The sequence below is a fragment of the Globicephala melas genome, chromosome 17, assembly GCF_963455315.2.
Source record: "Globicephala melas chromosome 17, mGloMel1.2, whole genome shotgun sequence".
NCBI lineage: Eukaryota > Metazoa > Chordata > Mammalia > Artiodactyla > Delphinidae > Globicephala > Globicephala melas.
The window spans coordinates 49,961,623-49,979,557 of record NC_083330.1 but is presented as its reverse complement, the minus strand read 5'-3'; the positions used below and the strand labels follow the sequence as shown (position 1 = coordinate 49,979,557).

Genomic DNA, 17,935 nt, shown 5'->3' with positions numbered 1-17,935 from the left:
GAATCACACTAATATGTGACCTACCAAGAATAGATAAATAAATCATAAAATTTTTGATGAATTTATGATAAAGTTAAATTATTAAATTTAATACCAATTAAATCAAACCTCTTTTAATTTTATTATATCTTTAAGTGTACTTATAATTAATTTTAGGTGTGAACATTCTGTTTTCACAATCAGTGTGAGTGCCTTTAGAACAGTGAATTTGAACTGTGGGTTTAATTTTAAGTGACAATTTTGTTCGAAAGGAAGGTTTTGCCGGTTGCTTTGGCCCCATGTACACACTCGCAAGTGCACAAATAAACCAAATCTCCACCAAAATTAATCCAGCCCATGTCCCTAGAACTAGGACTTAGATTGAGGTGGTTTCCTCACCAGTGTCTTGGAGCAGCTATGACATATGCCATCAAGAGGGCGGGCATGGTAGCCTAGAAAGAACAGGAAGAAGGACAACTGACTTCTATTCCCAGTGCTGCTGCCACGTTGCTTAACATAAAAGTACTGCACACCTTAGAGTTTGCCTGGTGTCCTAGACAAACTCATGCATTTTATGACTCCTATCAATCATTCCATATCTTCTCTTGATTTTATGTCACTCATAATGACTGAGGAAACCCAAAGATAGAGTAGAATCCCATGTATACCCGCAGGTAGTAAAGTAATATTCGTCAAGTATATCTCACCACAAGAGTAAGAACCAAAGTGACATACCTATGGTGACAGTCAGCCTTTATTTATTTAAAACTTCAAAGTGGCATTTTTTTGGTCAGTTTTCAAAAGCATCTGGCAACTGCTCTCCATGTTTTACAGCATTTCCCAAGGACTTTCATTCCATTTTTAATGGCTTTTGCTGAAATCAATTATTTGTTCACTCAGAGCACAAAAGATGCCCTTTAAGTCTTCCCACATGTGTGAGAAATCATTTATTCAAAATCAGCATATTCCAGTCAGGCTGAAGACATTATATGGAAAATTAAAACACATGAAACACCTGAAATATCTTTGTTAATGAAATGACCTTCTGAACAAATGGCAAGGATCATGTAGCACTCATAACTGCCCATCAGGGTGCCCAAAGGGAAAACACAGAAATGAATTTTATAAAAAGTGAATGATCACTTGATTAAACAAAGATTGTGTGTAAATCCATTTTCAACTTTTAGTAATTTTTTTTCATTCTTAGCTGCTCTAAGTGTAATATGCATTGTATACATTCAGTTACATATGTGAGTCACTTCACATTAGTCGAGTGTTAGAAAATTTATTTAAATGCACTAATCAAACAAAAATAGAAATATGTAGAATTACTTCACGTTTCTTTATTCCACACTGAAACAAGTACCATAAAATTAGCAATCCACGTATGACATAGGGTACTATGTATGTCCACATGGATTTAAGTGTTTGTGTACCTTATACGTCTCAGTAGCACAGGGAGATCAGCTCGATGCTTTGTGTCCACCTAGAGGGGTGGGATAGGGAGGGTGGGAGGGAGATGCAAGAGGGAGGGGATATGGGGATGTATGTATACGTATAGCTGATTCACTTTGTGATACAGCAGAAACTAACACACCATTGTAAAGCAATTATACTCCAATAAAGATGTTAAAAAAAAATTCTCTGAACAGTTGATTGCAGGGGTGTAGGGCTTATTTTAAATATGACTCCTTTGTAAGAATCAAAAAATTAAAGAGAGATAAAATTTTTTAAATGTATATATTTACCTACAATTATATGTAATGAGTAATATATTTTCCACATAATGTATCTCTTTAAGTAGTAAAATTTTAAGGAAATTTTAAAATATCATAATGGCAAATTTTCTGCAGTGTTTTCATAAAAGATTTTTCTAATAATTTAATTCATTATCATCAGCATGAATTAATTTATACCATAATGCCATGATGCCTTTCTAGAAGTATATAATTTATCCCTTATGTTATATTTTGCCCAAACTATTATCATTTCTTATTTTTGCCTACTTTAAAAAAATTACTATTTTTTCCTCATACCCACAAAAAAGCTTTTAGTTATCAATTTTCTCATTGTTTTCAGGCCTGATTCTAGAAGATGAGCACAAACACAGACATATGCCCACTCTCATCTCCCCAACCAGCCCTCCTCTAAACTTGTAACTTCTAGCAAATGGTCCATAGGCTGGGGGATCAATAATTAGGCTTCTGAAAATAATATCTAAAACTAATGGGGGTAAATCCTGATCAGCATGACTTTTAGGGTATGGACATTATTAAATCCAATGTGGCTGCTCAGGGACCTCTTACTTCCTAATCCTCTGTTTGCTTTTGAGGTTGTGGGCCATCACTGCTTCATATTTCTGCTAAGAGCTCCCATCTCACAGAAAATTCTGCTGCCTGTTCCTCTCTTCTATCTTCATCTCAACATTTTTCTTCTTTCTTGTCATTTCTGCCTCCTGTCATTTTCCCATACTTCCTGCTTCCAATGAGAAGAGCCTATACCCATTCAAAATTAAGGCCTGTCCTGATTCACCTAAGACCCAAGGGTGGGACCTTTTCAGCTAAGTATTGCTGGGGATTCACTCTGTGACAAATAACATATTAGAGTTCTGTTTGGGTTTGAGGTTACTTTAGAAGCCAGTAAGAAGTAGTTTTGGCTTTACAGTTAAAGACTTCCACTACTTATAAGTTTTGGTGAAGTTAGATAGCATCTCAGAGTTTCAGTTTTCTCATATATAAAATGATATATTGACAAATCCATCTCATAAGATGTTTATGAGTGTTAAATGAAATAAAGCATATAAAACATACTTAGCACAAGAAATTCAGAGTTGAGCACATAATTAGTATTCAGTGAATGCTAGTTGATTTTATTATGATCATGATTATTATATTTCCACCAAGATGATAGTTAAGATTTTACACATTAGCTACAAAATATATACACGTAAAGAATTTAAATTAGAATAAAAACAGTTCTTTTTATAAAAAATTTAATTAAAATAATAATGCAGCAAGTAAACAATTTTCAAGTGTTCCCTTATACCACAGTTAAAAGGAAAAGGAACAGTAGATTTTTAAAAAGGAAGCCTTTAGCTACTTAACCAAAGACTTCAGATTGAAAGTATTTATAAATATGTTTGTTATATTGTGACATAGCAATTTATGTTTTATATATATATATATTAGATTAAAAAATAGGTAATTGCCATTTTTGTAGGTTAAAAACAATCATGCTGAGATATCAACCCACAGATATTTAGGTTCATATACATATATTTTATATGAAATAAAATACCAATTTTGAAAGTTTTAATTTATAAGCTTAAAACTCGTATGTGTTTATATAGCTATACATAGGTGATACGTATTTATGAAATCATCGGTAGGTCTTCCTCACCCACCCACAAAATATTGAAATATTGAATATTGCCTACAAACCTTTAAACGTATTTTCTACACCCTTGAAATGCAAAATATTACCTTCATCTACTTCTAGAAGTCCTTTCAAGTAGATTAGGATACCAGGGAATTTCTTAAATGGCCTTTCCATGAAATACCCACACACCTGGCTGAAGACTAGAGAATCTAAGCAATCAGTTTTTTGCTTGTTTGCACCTTGTCAGATATGCCATTTTACTCATCTGTACGTTCAGTTACCTTCAGTAACCTGTTGTGTGAAAATCACGGGCTAGGGTCAATTCCTAGTACTATGATCTCCTTAATGCTAATGGCCCAAAAAGTACCACAAGAAATATCCTTAAACCAATAACATGATCTGCATACATTCTGATGTTTGCTAAATACTGGAGAGATATGAATGATTATCCACATCTAAGATTTAAAAAGAATAATTGAAGAATTGATCCCTTTATAGCAACTTATTAGGAATTAAGTAGGATCAAGGGCTCCTGGTTTTTATATTGCCTCTGGTAGCAAGGCTAATTGTCTTCTGCATTCTCTACTACGTTTTCTGAGACTCAGAATTACCAATTCCACATTCCAGGAAGTTTTCTCTTGAGGGTTCATCTGAATTGAAGTGACCCTCTGCCTTAGCTTTCATGGTTCTTCCCTCAAGTCAGCCCAGTGGTAGATATGCCATCCGGGTTGGAATTGAGTAGGCAAATGAAGGCAACGGCCAGATAAAGCTAACAGCTGCTGGAGTCAGCGTCTCAGGTTGCTCATTGGCTGAATGTTGGCTGGTGAAAGACAAACATGCACCTGCTTATGTCCCTGTTCTTTCCCTTTAGATCCCAGAAATTTGGTTGTATAGATAAGGGATGAATAATGATTCCTTCCTAAGACTTTCCTAAGATTTATTTGCTGATATTGATGTGGGTAAAGTCTTTGAACTGGCATACCAAGCTCTTAAAATTTAGTTCAGATAGCTTTTTTACATGTTTTATTCATTCAGGTGTTATCTCTTCTGAACAGCCTTCCCCAAGTCTACCTGGTCAGAAATAGAGTGTAGTCTCTGCACCTACTCTCAATGCACTTGATACATATCTCCAAAACAGCAATTGTGTGCATTATCTCTGTTCGGTATTATATTTAAACTGGTACCATTAGACTGAGAAGCTGTTGCTGGCCATCTTGTGACCAGGTAGAGAGTCAGCAACAAGTGAGTCAAGAAAAAGATAAGTAAACCAATTCCTGATCACACTGTTTGAAACCTGATCATGCTTTCCCTAAAGCTCTATCCTAGATTGTTGAATTACATGATTCAATAAATTATCGTTTTGCTTCAGCCAGCTTGAGTTGGGTTTTTCCCTATCATGGAAGATACTAATCATAGATGTAGCTATCATGAGATATTATGGAAGACCTACTAATGGGTCTTTCTCTCATCAGACTGTGATCACATTAAGGACAGGTTGTGGTTTTCTTATGTCTGTATCTCCATTATCTTGAAAAAGTCATGCAAATAGCAGATGTTTAATCAATATTTACTGAAATTGTTAATATAGGATGGGTTAAACTAAGAAGGGACAGGAGGCAGTCTTTTAAATTGAGACAAATTAAAAGTCTCAGTCTATTTGTCTTATATTTAGGCTTTCATTAATTTTTAACGATGACAACTGAGGAAGGATAGTGGGATCAGTAAGAGAAAAAGAGAATATCGGTTTTGGAAGAAAATATTAGGTAAAATAAACAAATGAAAGTTGGGGTTGCATCAGGAACTGCTCAACAAGCAAGTAGAAATGAGGATCTGGAGGTCATGAGAGAAGCAAATACGTGGTGTCAGAAATGCTTGTATCTTAGAAATCTGTGTGGAAATTTGAAGCCGTAGAAATTGGTTTGCAAAAAGAGCAGATGAAAAAGGAATAGAGATCCAAGAATAGAATCTTGGTGAGCATCTATTGGTAGGTGGGGAGAGGAACAGAACGCAATGAAGAGGAAAGAGAAAGGACAATTAGAGAAGTAGAAAAGGGACTAAGAGAGCTCAACACAAAAGGCAAGGGCAAAGATAGGCAAAGACAACTTCTGTAGAGGAAAAAGGTAGAGGAGACTTATTTTAAATGGTTTTGATCGTCATAGTAAAACATAAAACAATGTCATATATAAATAGAGAAGACAGGAGTGAGATTTAATCTTGAAAAAAGTAGAAAGATTTGAAATACACTTTTCAGGAAATGTAATAAAAAGTCTGTTAGAAATGACCAAGGGTTTGACTGAGAAGCATAGAGAACACAGCTCAGTTTAGAAAGTACACATTTGAAGGGCATTAAATAGCCTCACTTTAGTGTTTGCAGTCTAGAAATGGGGGTGAGAATGTGAATAAACGTCCTTCCTTGGGTCAGGATTTACCCATACAAGGGGTTAGTGGATGAAAGGACAGTGGAAGGAGGGCACTAGCAATTCCACCCGAACTGTGCTTAAATGCCTCACTCTCAGGCTGAAGGTAGGAAGAAGGAAAAAGGAGGCTAGGAAGAGGCAGATAGTAATGGTGGGGATCTAGACTCTCAATTAGAAGAAAGACAAACTCATTAAGAATTAAAGAATGGGAAAGGAAAAAATAAGAGCATGTGATCAAAGGCGGAACTTTTAGATGTAAAGATCATTTTTTAAGAATTCATGCTTTTAAACCAGCTTTTAAACCAGTGTATTATTATAAGTTAAACCACTTTTACAGATATAGCTAAAACACCTGTATCAAGTATCAAGATTGCTCCTCCCTGCTCTGTCCAGTTGATGCTTCTTTTATCTTCTTCCATCAGGTTTTCCATGTTTGTCTCTTGTCATTTATCTTATATTCCTCCAGGCATTATCTTCCATCTTGCTGAATCTCAAGACCTTCTACAAAAATTTATCCTTAGTTCTGACACTTGCAATGTTCAGTTAATTCATCTTTGTTCTTGTCTTTCTGTGTTTTAAAATGTTTACTGTGTGTCCAGTTTTACAATATCTAACCATAACACTGAACTTCAGAATTCTCCAATATATAACGAAGAAAATAGGCATGAAAATTGAAGCTATGAGATTAAATCTCTACAATCAGCATATGGTATATACATCATATATCATTTCATCTGAAATAATCTTTAATTCTTAATAAATAAAGCTTACAGTATACAGCAAGATTAGATTACCTGGGTTTTTTAGACTTAAACTTAACAATGGTGTGCCTTGATGTAGTCAATGAATGAAATAAGCTAATTATTAGCCCGCTCTGACAAGGAGAGGCCAGCTCAATATAATCCTAAGTGTAACCAGTCAATTGTAACTTCCCTGCATTTCGTCAGCTACAGTATTTATATTTGAGGGTAGAAGACAGCAGCATCCACCACTCCACTGAGTGGGTTGGCTAGCCTTCCACAGCCTGAGTGTCCTTTCCATAAGAAAGAATAAGAATGTAATGTTGCCATTGATGATATCATTATTATCATAACAGCAATAACTACCATTTCTTGGCACTTACTATAATTCAGTCACTCTGCGTTATGTAATTCACATACTTGCCTCAGAGATATGTATAAATTCCCCACTTTATAGATTAAAAAGAGAAAGCAAAACTCTGAAAGTCAATCTACCCTTATAGAAGGGGTCTTCAGACCATAGAATATAATACAAATATTAAAGGTAAGCTCTGAATGAAACTTTTAAATTGCTTTTAAATGCTATATTACTCTAAAATGTAGCCTGGATCAAACTTTCAAGCATAATATTACTAGTTAGTAAGTAATTAAAAACAAGCAGTCTAATCATCTGGAAAGAATGTATTTCAATTTTTCAAAAATATGAAACTATATTTCAAGAAAATGAAACATCTATATCAGATATGTTGCCACAATGACAACAACGAATCCATAGTATAACCGTAGCACTAACTGTACGTTTTATGGTAGACTCCTCAAACCATTTTTCCAGTTATAAGACTTAACATCCATAGTTTGAACATTTTTATAAATTAGTTTCCAGAAAAATAAGATAATATCCAACTTTTTCCTTTTCTCTGTGTTATTGAAAAAGTGTGTGAAATAGCTTCCCTCTTCCCCAACAACAGTCTTTTCACCCACTTCATCCTGAAGAGGAAAAGAAAAGGGGAAGGGAGGTGGCAGAGAAGTGGGAAGGGAATGCATTCTCCTTACATAACTAAATAAGGGAGGGCAGGAAGTGGTACATTGAACAAGAAAACGTTTTCTCTTTCTTTAGATAAATGATTATCCCCACCTCTCACCCAAAAAAGAAAAATGGGTTTACCGTTGAATTCCTCTTGACCACATCTTCCTGTTTGTTCATCCTCTCAAGGGATTATAAATTTTAGTTAGTATTTCTTTACATCCTTTTTTTTTTTTTTTTGCATCTGATTTGGTTATTTTCAACAGAAGAGCAAGCATTTAGAATTTAGGAAGGTTTAGTTTTAGAAAAATAATAGTCCATTTAGCTTAAAATAAGTAAGCACAAGTGAAATGCATTGATGTTTTTGAAAACAAGACCTTTGTATAATCCACTGACATGTCCAGTGCCATTAAAAGTAGCTTTTGAGTATATAAATATTCATTTTTAATTGCTATTTGCATACATTCTATGCAATGCTCTTCACCATCATATAATGTTAATCCTCTGATTACTTATTTTGTGTTGATATTGCAATTGTTCTTTTTGTGTGTGTTTTTATTTAAATATTTATTTATTTATTTGGTTGCATCAGGTCTTACTTATAGCAGGTGGCCTGCTTAGTTACGGCTCACCAGCTTCTTAGTTGTGGCACATGGGCTCCTCAGTTCTGGCAGGCAGGCTCCTTAGTTGTGGCATGCAAGTGGGATCTAGTTCCCGGACCAGGGATCGAACCTGGGCCCCCTGCATTGGGAGTGCGCAGTCTTTTTTTTTTTTTTTTTTTAACATCTTTATTGGACTATAATTGCTTTACAATGGTGTGTTAGTTTCTGCTTTATAACAAAGTGAATCAGTTATACATATACAGATGTTCCCATATCTCTTCCCTCTTGCATCTCCCTCGCTCCCACCCTCCCTATCCCACCCCTCTAGGTGGTCACAAACCACCGAGCTGATCTCCCTGTGCTGTGCGGCTGCTTCCCACTAGCTATCTATTTTACGTTTAGTAGCGTATATATGTCCATGCCACTCTCTCACTTTGTCACAGCTTATCCTTCCCCCTCCCCATATCCTCAAGTCCATTCTCTAGTAGGTCTGTGTCTTTATTCCCGTCTAACCCCTAGGTTCTTCATGACCTTTTTATTTTTCTTAGATTCCATATATATATGTTAGCATACGGTATTTGTTTTTCTCTTTCTGACTTACTTCACTCTGTATGACAGACTCTAGGTCCATCCACCTCACTACAAATACCTCAATTTCCTTTCTTTTTATGGCTGAGTAATATTCCATTGTATGTATGTGCCACATCTTCTTTATCCATTCATCCAATGACGGACACTTAGGTAGGGGAGCACGCAGTCTTAACCACTGTGCCACCAGGGAAGTCCCTGATATTGCAATTGTGATGGGTGGTGTTTAGAAGTAGCTTTTAATATAAGTAGGCAAAACCACTAGTGCAAACAGGAGCTATGTAGAGAACCATAATGCTATTAAATGTTATAATTCTATATTTTTGTTATAGCAACATATATGACATGTATATTTCATTTCCTTGAACCATAGTAATTTTTGAAAATTTGAAATATTTATATTGAGATAGTCATTCTTTCTACAAAGATTAGACTGTTAATTTTTAATTACCTATAAATTAGTAACACCATGTGTCAAATATAAATCAGGTTAGTATTTTAGATTGTTAGAACATTTAAAATCATTTTAAAAGCACTGATTCATAGCTTACCTTTGATATTATTATTTTAAAATACCATAGTGACTCAGAGTGATTGAAAGCAGATAATTATTAAGTAACCAGAGACTTTAAGGGCAAGATTATAAAATATTCTTAGGCTAATGAAACAAATTGCTTAAATAACATGTATTTATTAGAAAATACTAAATCATAAATATTTTATAAAGATACCACCCATATCTTTAGCTGAGGACTAGTAAATGAGGCATTTTTGTATTTTGATCTCATTAATAAGAACTTAATGGTGGTTGAAGCTCAATGAATGAAATAAAGTTCCTCTCAGTGGAGACTATATCTCTAATTAAATTTCTTTTTCCACTTGACTTCCAGCTTTTACTGAGCTCTTCCACCTATATAACTTAATTTCAAATCTTATTATATTTTTTTTTTGCGGTACGCGGGCCTCCCATTGTTGTGGCCTCTCCCATTGTGGAGCACAGGCTCCGGACATGCAGGCTCAGCGGCCATGGCTCACAGGCCCAGCCGCTCCGCGGCATGTGGGATCCTCCCAGACCAGGGCACGAACCCATGTCCCCTGCATCGGCAGGCGGACTCTCAACCACTGCGCCACCAGGGAAGCCCAGCCAAATTTTATTAATTTTTCTTCTTCTATTTGTATGTCATCCACCTGATAGTTTAACTTCAGACCATTAAATAAAAAACAAAGTTTACTTCCCTTTTCATTCTAGATAGTTAAATTGGATCAGGGACTTCTTTCTACCTTTTAATTATTTTGAGAGTTTTTAAAAAATAAAAATTTCTAGGAGCTCTTCAATATAAAGCCACAGAAAAACAGTACAACCTTCTTTTAGCATCTTAAACCTCCATATTATGTTTTTATGTTTGAATTTAGCTTCACCTCTCCCTCCTCCAAAAATGCTTTAGCATTTTTCAAACTTTCCTATGAAATGTAGGTAAGAACGTTTTAGAAATTTTAGAAACATTGACAAAATTGTTACCAATTGCAGGTATTACATGATCAAATTATTTGTCCCTTGAGTTGATGTTCTGGAAGTGATAGAGAAAAAAACAAGAAATTAAGCAAAATATAAAAAGTATTCAGTTATAAACTGATCACATATTTTTCCTATAGTTTTGTAATTCTGTGAGTCACCTCAAAATCTAGTATTGTTCTTATGATTGATTTTTCAATAAATGCAACATTGACATTTGTTTGGAGGAAATGAAGACTTGCTTACCTATACTTAGAGTCCATTTGGGCACTAATGGTACTGATATTCACATATTGCAATCTTTTTTTTTTTTTTTTTTTTGCAGTTTTACTAAAGGGAGGAAAAAAAGAGGAAGAAAAGCCATTTAGAGACTGTGCAGATGTATATCAAGCTGGTTTTAATAAAAGTGGAATCTACACTATTTATATTAATAATATGCCAGAACCCAAAAAGGTAAAACCAGAAGTGTTTGTTTATGAGATGTAAAGCAGATCCTAGTTGAATTGCTGAATAATCAGATTGATTTGTGGGCTTGTTAAACGGAAAATATTTGTGCCTGAGCTCTTTTCTCCCAAAGATACTCTGTTTCCCAGGTCCATAAAAGATGAAAACCCTATTGTACAGACCTCTTCCAACCCTCACATATCCCATCCCTATTTCACACACAGTTTTCCATTTACTCTCTGCTCATTCCTGGAATGTCCCATTGTTCGTAAATGCTTGCCTTGTACAGATTACATGTTGAAGTCACATATACTTCAAGTGCATGGAGATGAGTTAGGAACCATCTTCTAAAGTCCCAAGGACCCAGATGGTACACATCATCTACAGTTCAAATACCGTGGAGAGAGAGCTAGAGACATGTTTCTAGAACCACTCCTCCTATTTGGGTAGAGAAACATATTCGATCTTAACTCATAATCTTGAAAGGATTTGCTTTTCATATTTACCTAAGAGAGTGTGTTGGAGGATAGTTTTCATCAGTATATTGAACAGGATCCAAAGTAAACTCTGAAGTAAGAAAACACTGTCTTGCTGTCACACCTCCTCTATATACACTTTCTCCCTATTTATTCATTAAATCATCCATCCATTCCTTCATTCAATACATATTAAGTGTATGTCATTTATTTGTCAGTAAATGACTAGGGACATAATATAAAACAGTTCCCAGTGTAGTGGTGAAGACAGACAATTACGCAGAAATTATAACATACTGTAGAAGTGTAGTGATAGAGGCTGCTTGAAGCAGGGTTTATGGAGAGCCTTGAAGAAAGCCCTGTTTTTCAACGTATAAAAAACTTTAGCCAGATGCTCAAGACCCCAAGAGGACCACCTGCCCTTGCAGTGCTTTATCCTCAAAAGATGGAACAATTTTTCTCCTTTCATTGCCCCACCTAAATTACCAGTCCTTTGTCCCCATTTCCTCTGGGTACTGTGCAAATGCTCTTGGAAGGCTTTCCCCGATTCCCTCAAGCAACTTTGCATGACTCTCTCACTACCAGAATTCTATGAAGCAAGGATTTTACTTTCATCTTTGATTTCCCAGGACCCAGAATAGTTTCTGGCACATAATAGGTCCTCAGTAAATATGTGCTGAAATGAATGAATAAATAAATGACCTGCTGATGATAATACCAACACTTCTGTGTAGTATATAGTAAGTAAACCTAACTTACTTAGTCATTCTGATTGTTAGTTTCCTTTGATGGGTGAGAGAAATGGATCATGGAGACCAGTTTGCCAGATGTCACAGATGTCACACATATGTCAAGAGGGAGAGTCTGGACTCTACTATCCTCTCTGCTGATTTCAGTGAAAATTAGTGGTTTAAGTTAGCTCAATGATTTTTCCCTTTGCTGGAACAAAATTTTCTTCTGAAAAGAGGTCTTCCATACTGACCTATAACAGGGGGAAGAGATAGAGAAAGTGCAGGGGGTAAAAAAGGTGGCAGGCAGTTATGGACATTGCTACCTGGGTCACCTACCAGAGAAGTTTGGTTTCACTGTATTTCATTTTGGGCTTCTGTGCAAAATTTCACTGAATCGGGTGTTCCATATCTTAAAAAAAAAAAAAAATGTGAAGATACAATAGCAAGTTTAGGAGTAAAGAGGAGAGGGTAATTTATTGTAAAAATGAGCTTTTTGAATCCTTTGGATCATATGACAGGAAACCTTCCTACTCTGCTTACTGATATCTTAAAATCATACTTAAGTTTAAATTCAATTCATACATGTGCACAGGCATGTATGCACACCCACACACTGACACACCATACAGATGGCATGTGAAGTGTGTTAGAAACTGTCCTGGGGGAGAGAAGTGGAGCTAACATAAAGACTTTCTGCAATTTACCTGGTTTGCTGCCCAAGACCTGACAGAACCCCTAAATGATTGTCACGTCCCCTCTAACATAATGACTATAAAAATAAAGTTAACTAAAAATATTGTGATCTTCCTTTTAAACTGTTAATAATTATATATGTATGAATATATAAATAAAATAATTTTTAAAGTTTTTAGATTAACTTTTACACTTTTAGAATCTTTTTCAGTCCGTCACCAATACTACCACGTGGCCCTTAGTGAGAGCATTACAAGTAAAGTTTGATCATTCCATTAAATTTAAGTCATGTAAATTCATAACTCTATTCTAGTTCAAAATGCTTTGAGATGCAAATAACGCACAGGCTGTTTGCAGAACCACTGCTTCTGTTAGGGTGGAAGAAAAGTAGCCTAACTCATAATCTTGAATAACTCATAAACTTGAACAATAACTCATAAACTTGAACAGTAACTTATAAACTTAAATAAATTTGCTTTTTTAAAAGATTACATGAAAGAGTGGGTTAGAGGATCCAGTTCACTAGTTCAGTGGCTGACTTCTATGTTGGTTTCACAACGATAACATGATTTAAATTTACGCCTCTGCAAAATAATGAATTTTACATACTATAGAGCTTCGGTGTTGTTCTTAAAAAAAATCTAAAACATTAAATCAACAAATGCCAAATACCTGCTAAATTAAACTTACTAGATTTAGTCCCAGGGAAAAATATTACCCCAAACAGATTAGCAATCATATCAATACAGGCCTGTAAGAGGCAAATTTTATCACTATAGAAACAGCCCCATGGCGCTTCAGATGGAAGAAGGATACATTCACGTCATTTGTACTGTCATTAGATTTAGTTTAATTGGAAATAATAGCAGAGCATGGTGAGAGGGGGAGATAACTGACCATAAGGAAGAAAGACTTTGGCCTTCCTCTTGACTTAAGTGTTCATTCCCTTGTTTTTTTCTTTCTCTTTTCTGATCATGATCCTCTCACAAGTAGTAATATTGTTCTGTTCTGGAGATGGATACTTTAGGCTGATGCACCTGCCCTTTCTGGTAGGTAGCAAGTTTTGTTTTAAATCCCTTATTATATTCACATAGCTTAACATTAGGGAGAACAAATATTGTGCGAACTTCCCCAATGTAATTTAGAAACTGATTAATATAATAGTTCAAAAGTACTGTACATTTACAGTTTGCCAGGTTCTATTCTAAGCACTTTAGATATATATCCTCACTTGTTTACTCCTTTCAATGACTCTATGATATAGGTGCTCCCATTATCCCTGTTTTAGAAAAATAACTTGCCCAAATCACATAGTAAATATTGAACACAAACTTTGTAACAAAGGAATTAACTCTAGACTGTACCATCTTAAGAGGGGACTAAGTAGGATAATTACTTATATTAGTATTGACTGAAGCCGTACCATTCATAATTTTTTATAGGAACCTATGTGAATGACACGGCTAAGAGTTTATTGTCAGAAAATTATGTTCTGATTGTAAGCCATCCCACTTCCTCATTTTCTTTTCTTATTTTGATATAAATAATTGGTATCCTCTCAGTTCTACAAAAAGTGCTTGGAAAATGCATCTTTAGGACCTTCTCCCTTCCATGTAGATTATACTTTGGAGCTATAAAGTTTGGTGCTAATCGTGGATATGCTTAACAAAAACTTTGCTCATTTTAATGCTTGCAGAAGTTCTAGCAAGGGTAAGAAACTCAAGGCAAGCCTATATAAAAACAAAACAAAAAGTTCAATTATGTATGATATAAGATATGGATCAATCAATTAAATTGGCCTATTTAGGCAATTAACAAAAACTATTAATAGGAATTATTAATTTTAGGCAGAGTGAGAGTTGCAGGTATACACAATTGTTACACAGTTGTTTTGACTGACATCATTCCTTGCCAAGAAAGACTGTCTGCAAAAGTTAGAAGAGTATTATCTTTTCAAATATGACATGGAAGCCAAAGGCAGTTTTCTAGGACTATTAAAATTTTCAAGCAGATAGAAAATGAGAATTAGATCATTTATATATTTATTTTTTACTCTTTTTCATCATTAATGGCTCGTGGTTATCTTCCTCTCTGAATTCCCTTCAATGCATGTTAGTAGGGAATAGGATTTTTCCTTTTATTTCATGTTTCTAAAACCAAATGTACTATAACCAGCTTAGTTTCATTCACTAAAACAAACCATTAAATCATAACTCTGATTATCGTAAAATATTTAAAAATTTGTTTCTGAATTTATAATTTCCCTAATTCTTGGAAAAGGACTATAACAAATGTATTGAGCCTTTTTTATTTAAGGTTATGGAAAAATAATTAACACTCACAAGGTTAATCATTCCAACTTGCACACGGCATAAAAGCATAAGAACTATGTGAATCAAATTTCCCCTTTTTGTTTGGGTTTAAATCGTTATATTATGTTAAAGGATATTTAATGCTTGAAAGCTTTGACCTTGCCTGGGATAGGAGCCAGTTCAATCTTTTCTCGAATAGAGTTAAGCCCAAGTCATATGATCAATAAATGCAACAGGCGTAGTAAATGTAGTGGGGCCTGTGTCTACAGGAAGGACACTGCCAGATAGCACAAACCATACCATATTGGCGAAGGAACTTTTCAAGTCCTTTCATATCTCAAATCTTTTGTAACCAACCACCTAATTTTTTTAACTTCCTTCATCTGTTAAGCATAGACTTTTTATTTTTCTTCTGACTAGAAATAACATGGTCTTTTGTGTGTGTGTGCTAGCTTGAATCCAGCTTCATATATATATGTACGTATACATATATGTATATATATACATATACACGTACACTAAAAAGCATGCTCAAAGATTGATGTTGCCAGTATTATTAACAAGAAGCTGGTAATTGTAATCATAAGGACAGTTTACTGAACTTCTATATATTTTGGCTTTATATGTTCTATATTATTCATAACAAATTATACATAATAAATTATGTGAAATATATATAATAGCTGTTATTAATATATGAGATATTATATACATAGAGTACATGTGCACAATATAAATACATATTATCTCATCTGTAAAATATATCTAAGAGATTAATGACAAAGCTTAGTATGTGCCAAACACTGTTCTAAAAACTCCATATGCATTGACTCATTTAATCCTTGCAAAAGATCCATGACATAGCTTGAGAGAGCAGAGGTGGAACTTGAACACAGGCAATGTTGCACCTGAGTCCATGCCCCTAACCAATGTGTCATTCAGTTCTATTGTGTCCACATTCCACAAATGGCAGCTGTTATCCTTGCTGTTATTACTGAGTCCTAATAAGAATTGTAGAGCATAAGTCTAACCTCTTAAGTTCTCTGCACTTTAGCTTCCAAAGGCTGTAATCTGCCTGGGTAACTTCTCTCTCCTCTGGGCAACTTTCTCTGGGTCTTTACCTAAGAAGTACTCCCAACACATCTTAACATTTTCAAGTCACTAGATACCTTTGTTTAAAAGGAAAGTTGTTTTTTTCTAAAATTAGTGAGTGATTTTAAAACTTTTTAAGTGCATAGAATTTTAATAACATAGATAATAGTAATAAAAAAAACTGTAAAGAACAGTTTTCTCTACACACTCTATATTTATAGATGTAGTTATTCCTTTCCCTGAGTGTGTTAAGTGGACTTTATAGGTTTGCAAACACAGTTTGGCAAACTTTCAGTCAATCAGTGTCCATTAGGAAATCAAAATCTGGAAAAAAATTCTAGAATAACCAGTCAAGGCAGGGTAAAATATAATTAAAAAACAAGTGAAATTAGTTTCCTCTAACAAAATATTTCCTTGACATTTTCACTCACTCTTATCTGTTTTACCAGTAAAGTTCCATTTGGCCACTTGTGTTGAATCGCCAACTATGCCCTCTGTAAACTGTGCCATCTGGATTTTATTCTTACAGAAATCCTTCAGTCTCTCTCTTCAAGGTCACTAATGGCTCCTTCATTTTAAATTTAAGTGTGTATTTTCTTAATCTTTATTTGTCTTGACTTGTCTGGAATATTTGATTAAGTAGATTATTCCCCCAACTCAAAATCCATCCCCAGCTTTCACTGCATTCCATTAATCAAGTTTTCCTATTTTATGTCTTTCCTTATTGCATCTCTAGTGTTTCAACAAATATTCATTTAGTACCTGCTAGGCTACTGTCCCTACTGCTCTAGGCACCAGGGACAGTAGCAAATAAAATGAAGTTCCTGCCTGTCTAAAGGTTATTGGTGTCTTTTATCTCCATCAGTTGTTCACCAAAGCCCATTCTTGGACCCGACCCTCCCCCCACATCTGTTTCCACTTTTTTTTTTTACTTCTTTAAAATTCCATCTTTGTGCTATCAACTACTGCTTTCAAGAAAATTACCCCTAATATAATTTTGAATTAGGTAAACAGGGGGTTCAAATCCTAGATCCAGTACCTGTTATATTAATAATAACCATTGGTAAGTTGCTGAAATACTCAAAGCCTTAGGTTTTTCATCTACAAAATGGAGATAATAATCATACCTACATCACAGGGTTCTTGTGAGATAAATTAGAAAATGCGTGTAAAGTGTTTAAATTATCTAGCAGTTAAAAAGCATACTATTGTTATGACTATTTCTTTCTTAGTCCCTCATGCTCTTATCCTTATTCTTACCCTTGATCTACCTACAGTTAGATCATCTCTAACTGATCAATAAACTCCCCCTTTTGGATGACTATGCTATCTGAAACCCTAGGTTTTCAAAACCATGATCATTTTCTTTTCTCACATGTTAGCTCTCTTCCTTAAATTTCTCATTTAGATTACTGACTATTATTCTCAGGTCACTAGAGTTGAAAATTGTGGATTCCCACATCTCTTTAACTCTACAGGGGCACTCAGTGTTTTAACTTCTAGGTGTTTTAAGGAAATTATCCGTATTTCGTTCATCATAATATCGCCAGTTGTAACACAGAATCAATGCCCAAAAATGCTTGTTGGGTGAAAAAAATTGAATTAGAATTAGAATTAAGGAAGACAAAAGACTAGATGGAGGTTATCTTGAGGACAAAGAGCAGGTGCATAGAGGTTAAGGGATTAATAGAGGGAGAAATTTAGGACAGGGAGAGGAATTTCAAATCTGTGATCTTGGAGGTGAGTCAGTTCCTAGTGATAATGAATACATACTGATGGGTGCATGTTCAAATTAGAGGAAGAGCCCTCAGGAGAGCATTTTGCCTATTTTTGTATGCTCACAGTTAAGTATGTACCTCCTAGTTCCTTTTACTCCGAGGAAGTACATGGACAATTTGTCCTTTGAATAACAGTTCTTGTCATTGTTTTCATACCCTTTAGCCATT

At 34.9% G+C, this 17,935-nt stretch overlaps 1 protein-coding gene across 2 annotated transcripts in view; it reads left to right on the top strand.

Annotated features, from left to right (window-relative positions):
- Positions 1-17,935, top strand: part of ANGPT1 (angiopoietin 1) — a 250,691-nt gene that overhangs the window by 183,426 nt on the left and 49,330 nt on the right. For both annotated transcript variants that reach the window (XM_030863092.2, XM_030863091.2), the window contains exon 5: positions 10,567-10,694. In XM_030863092.2, the coding sequence (XP_030718952.1) occupies positions 10,567-10,694 (128 nt within the window). The remainder of the gene's footprint in view (positions 1-10,566; positions 10,695-17,935) is intronic.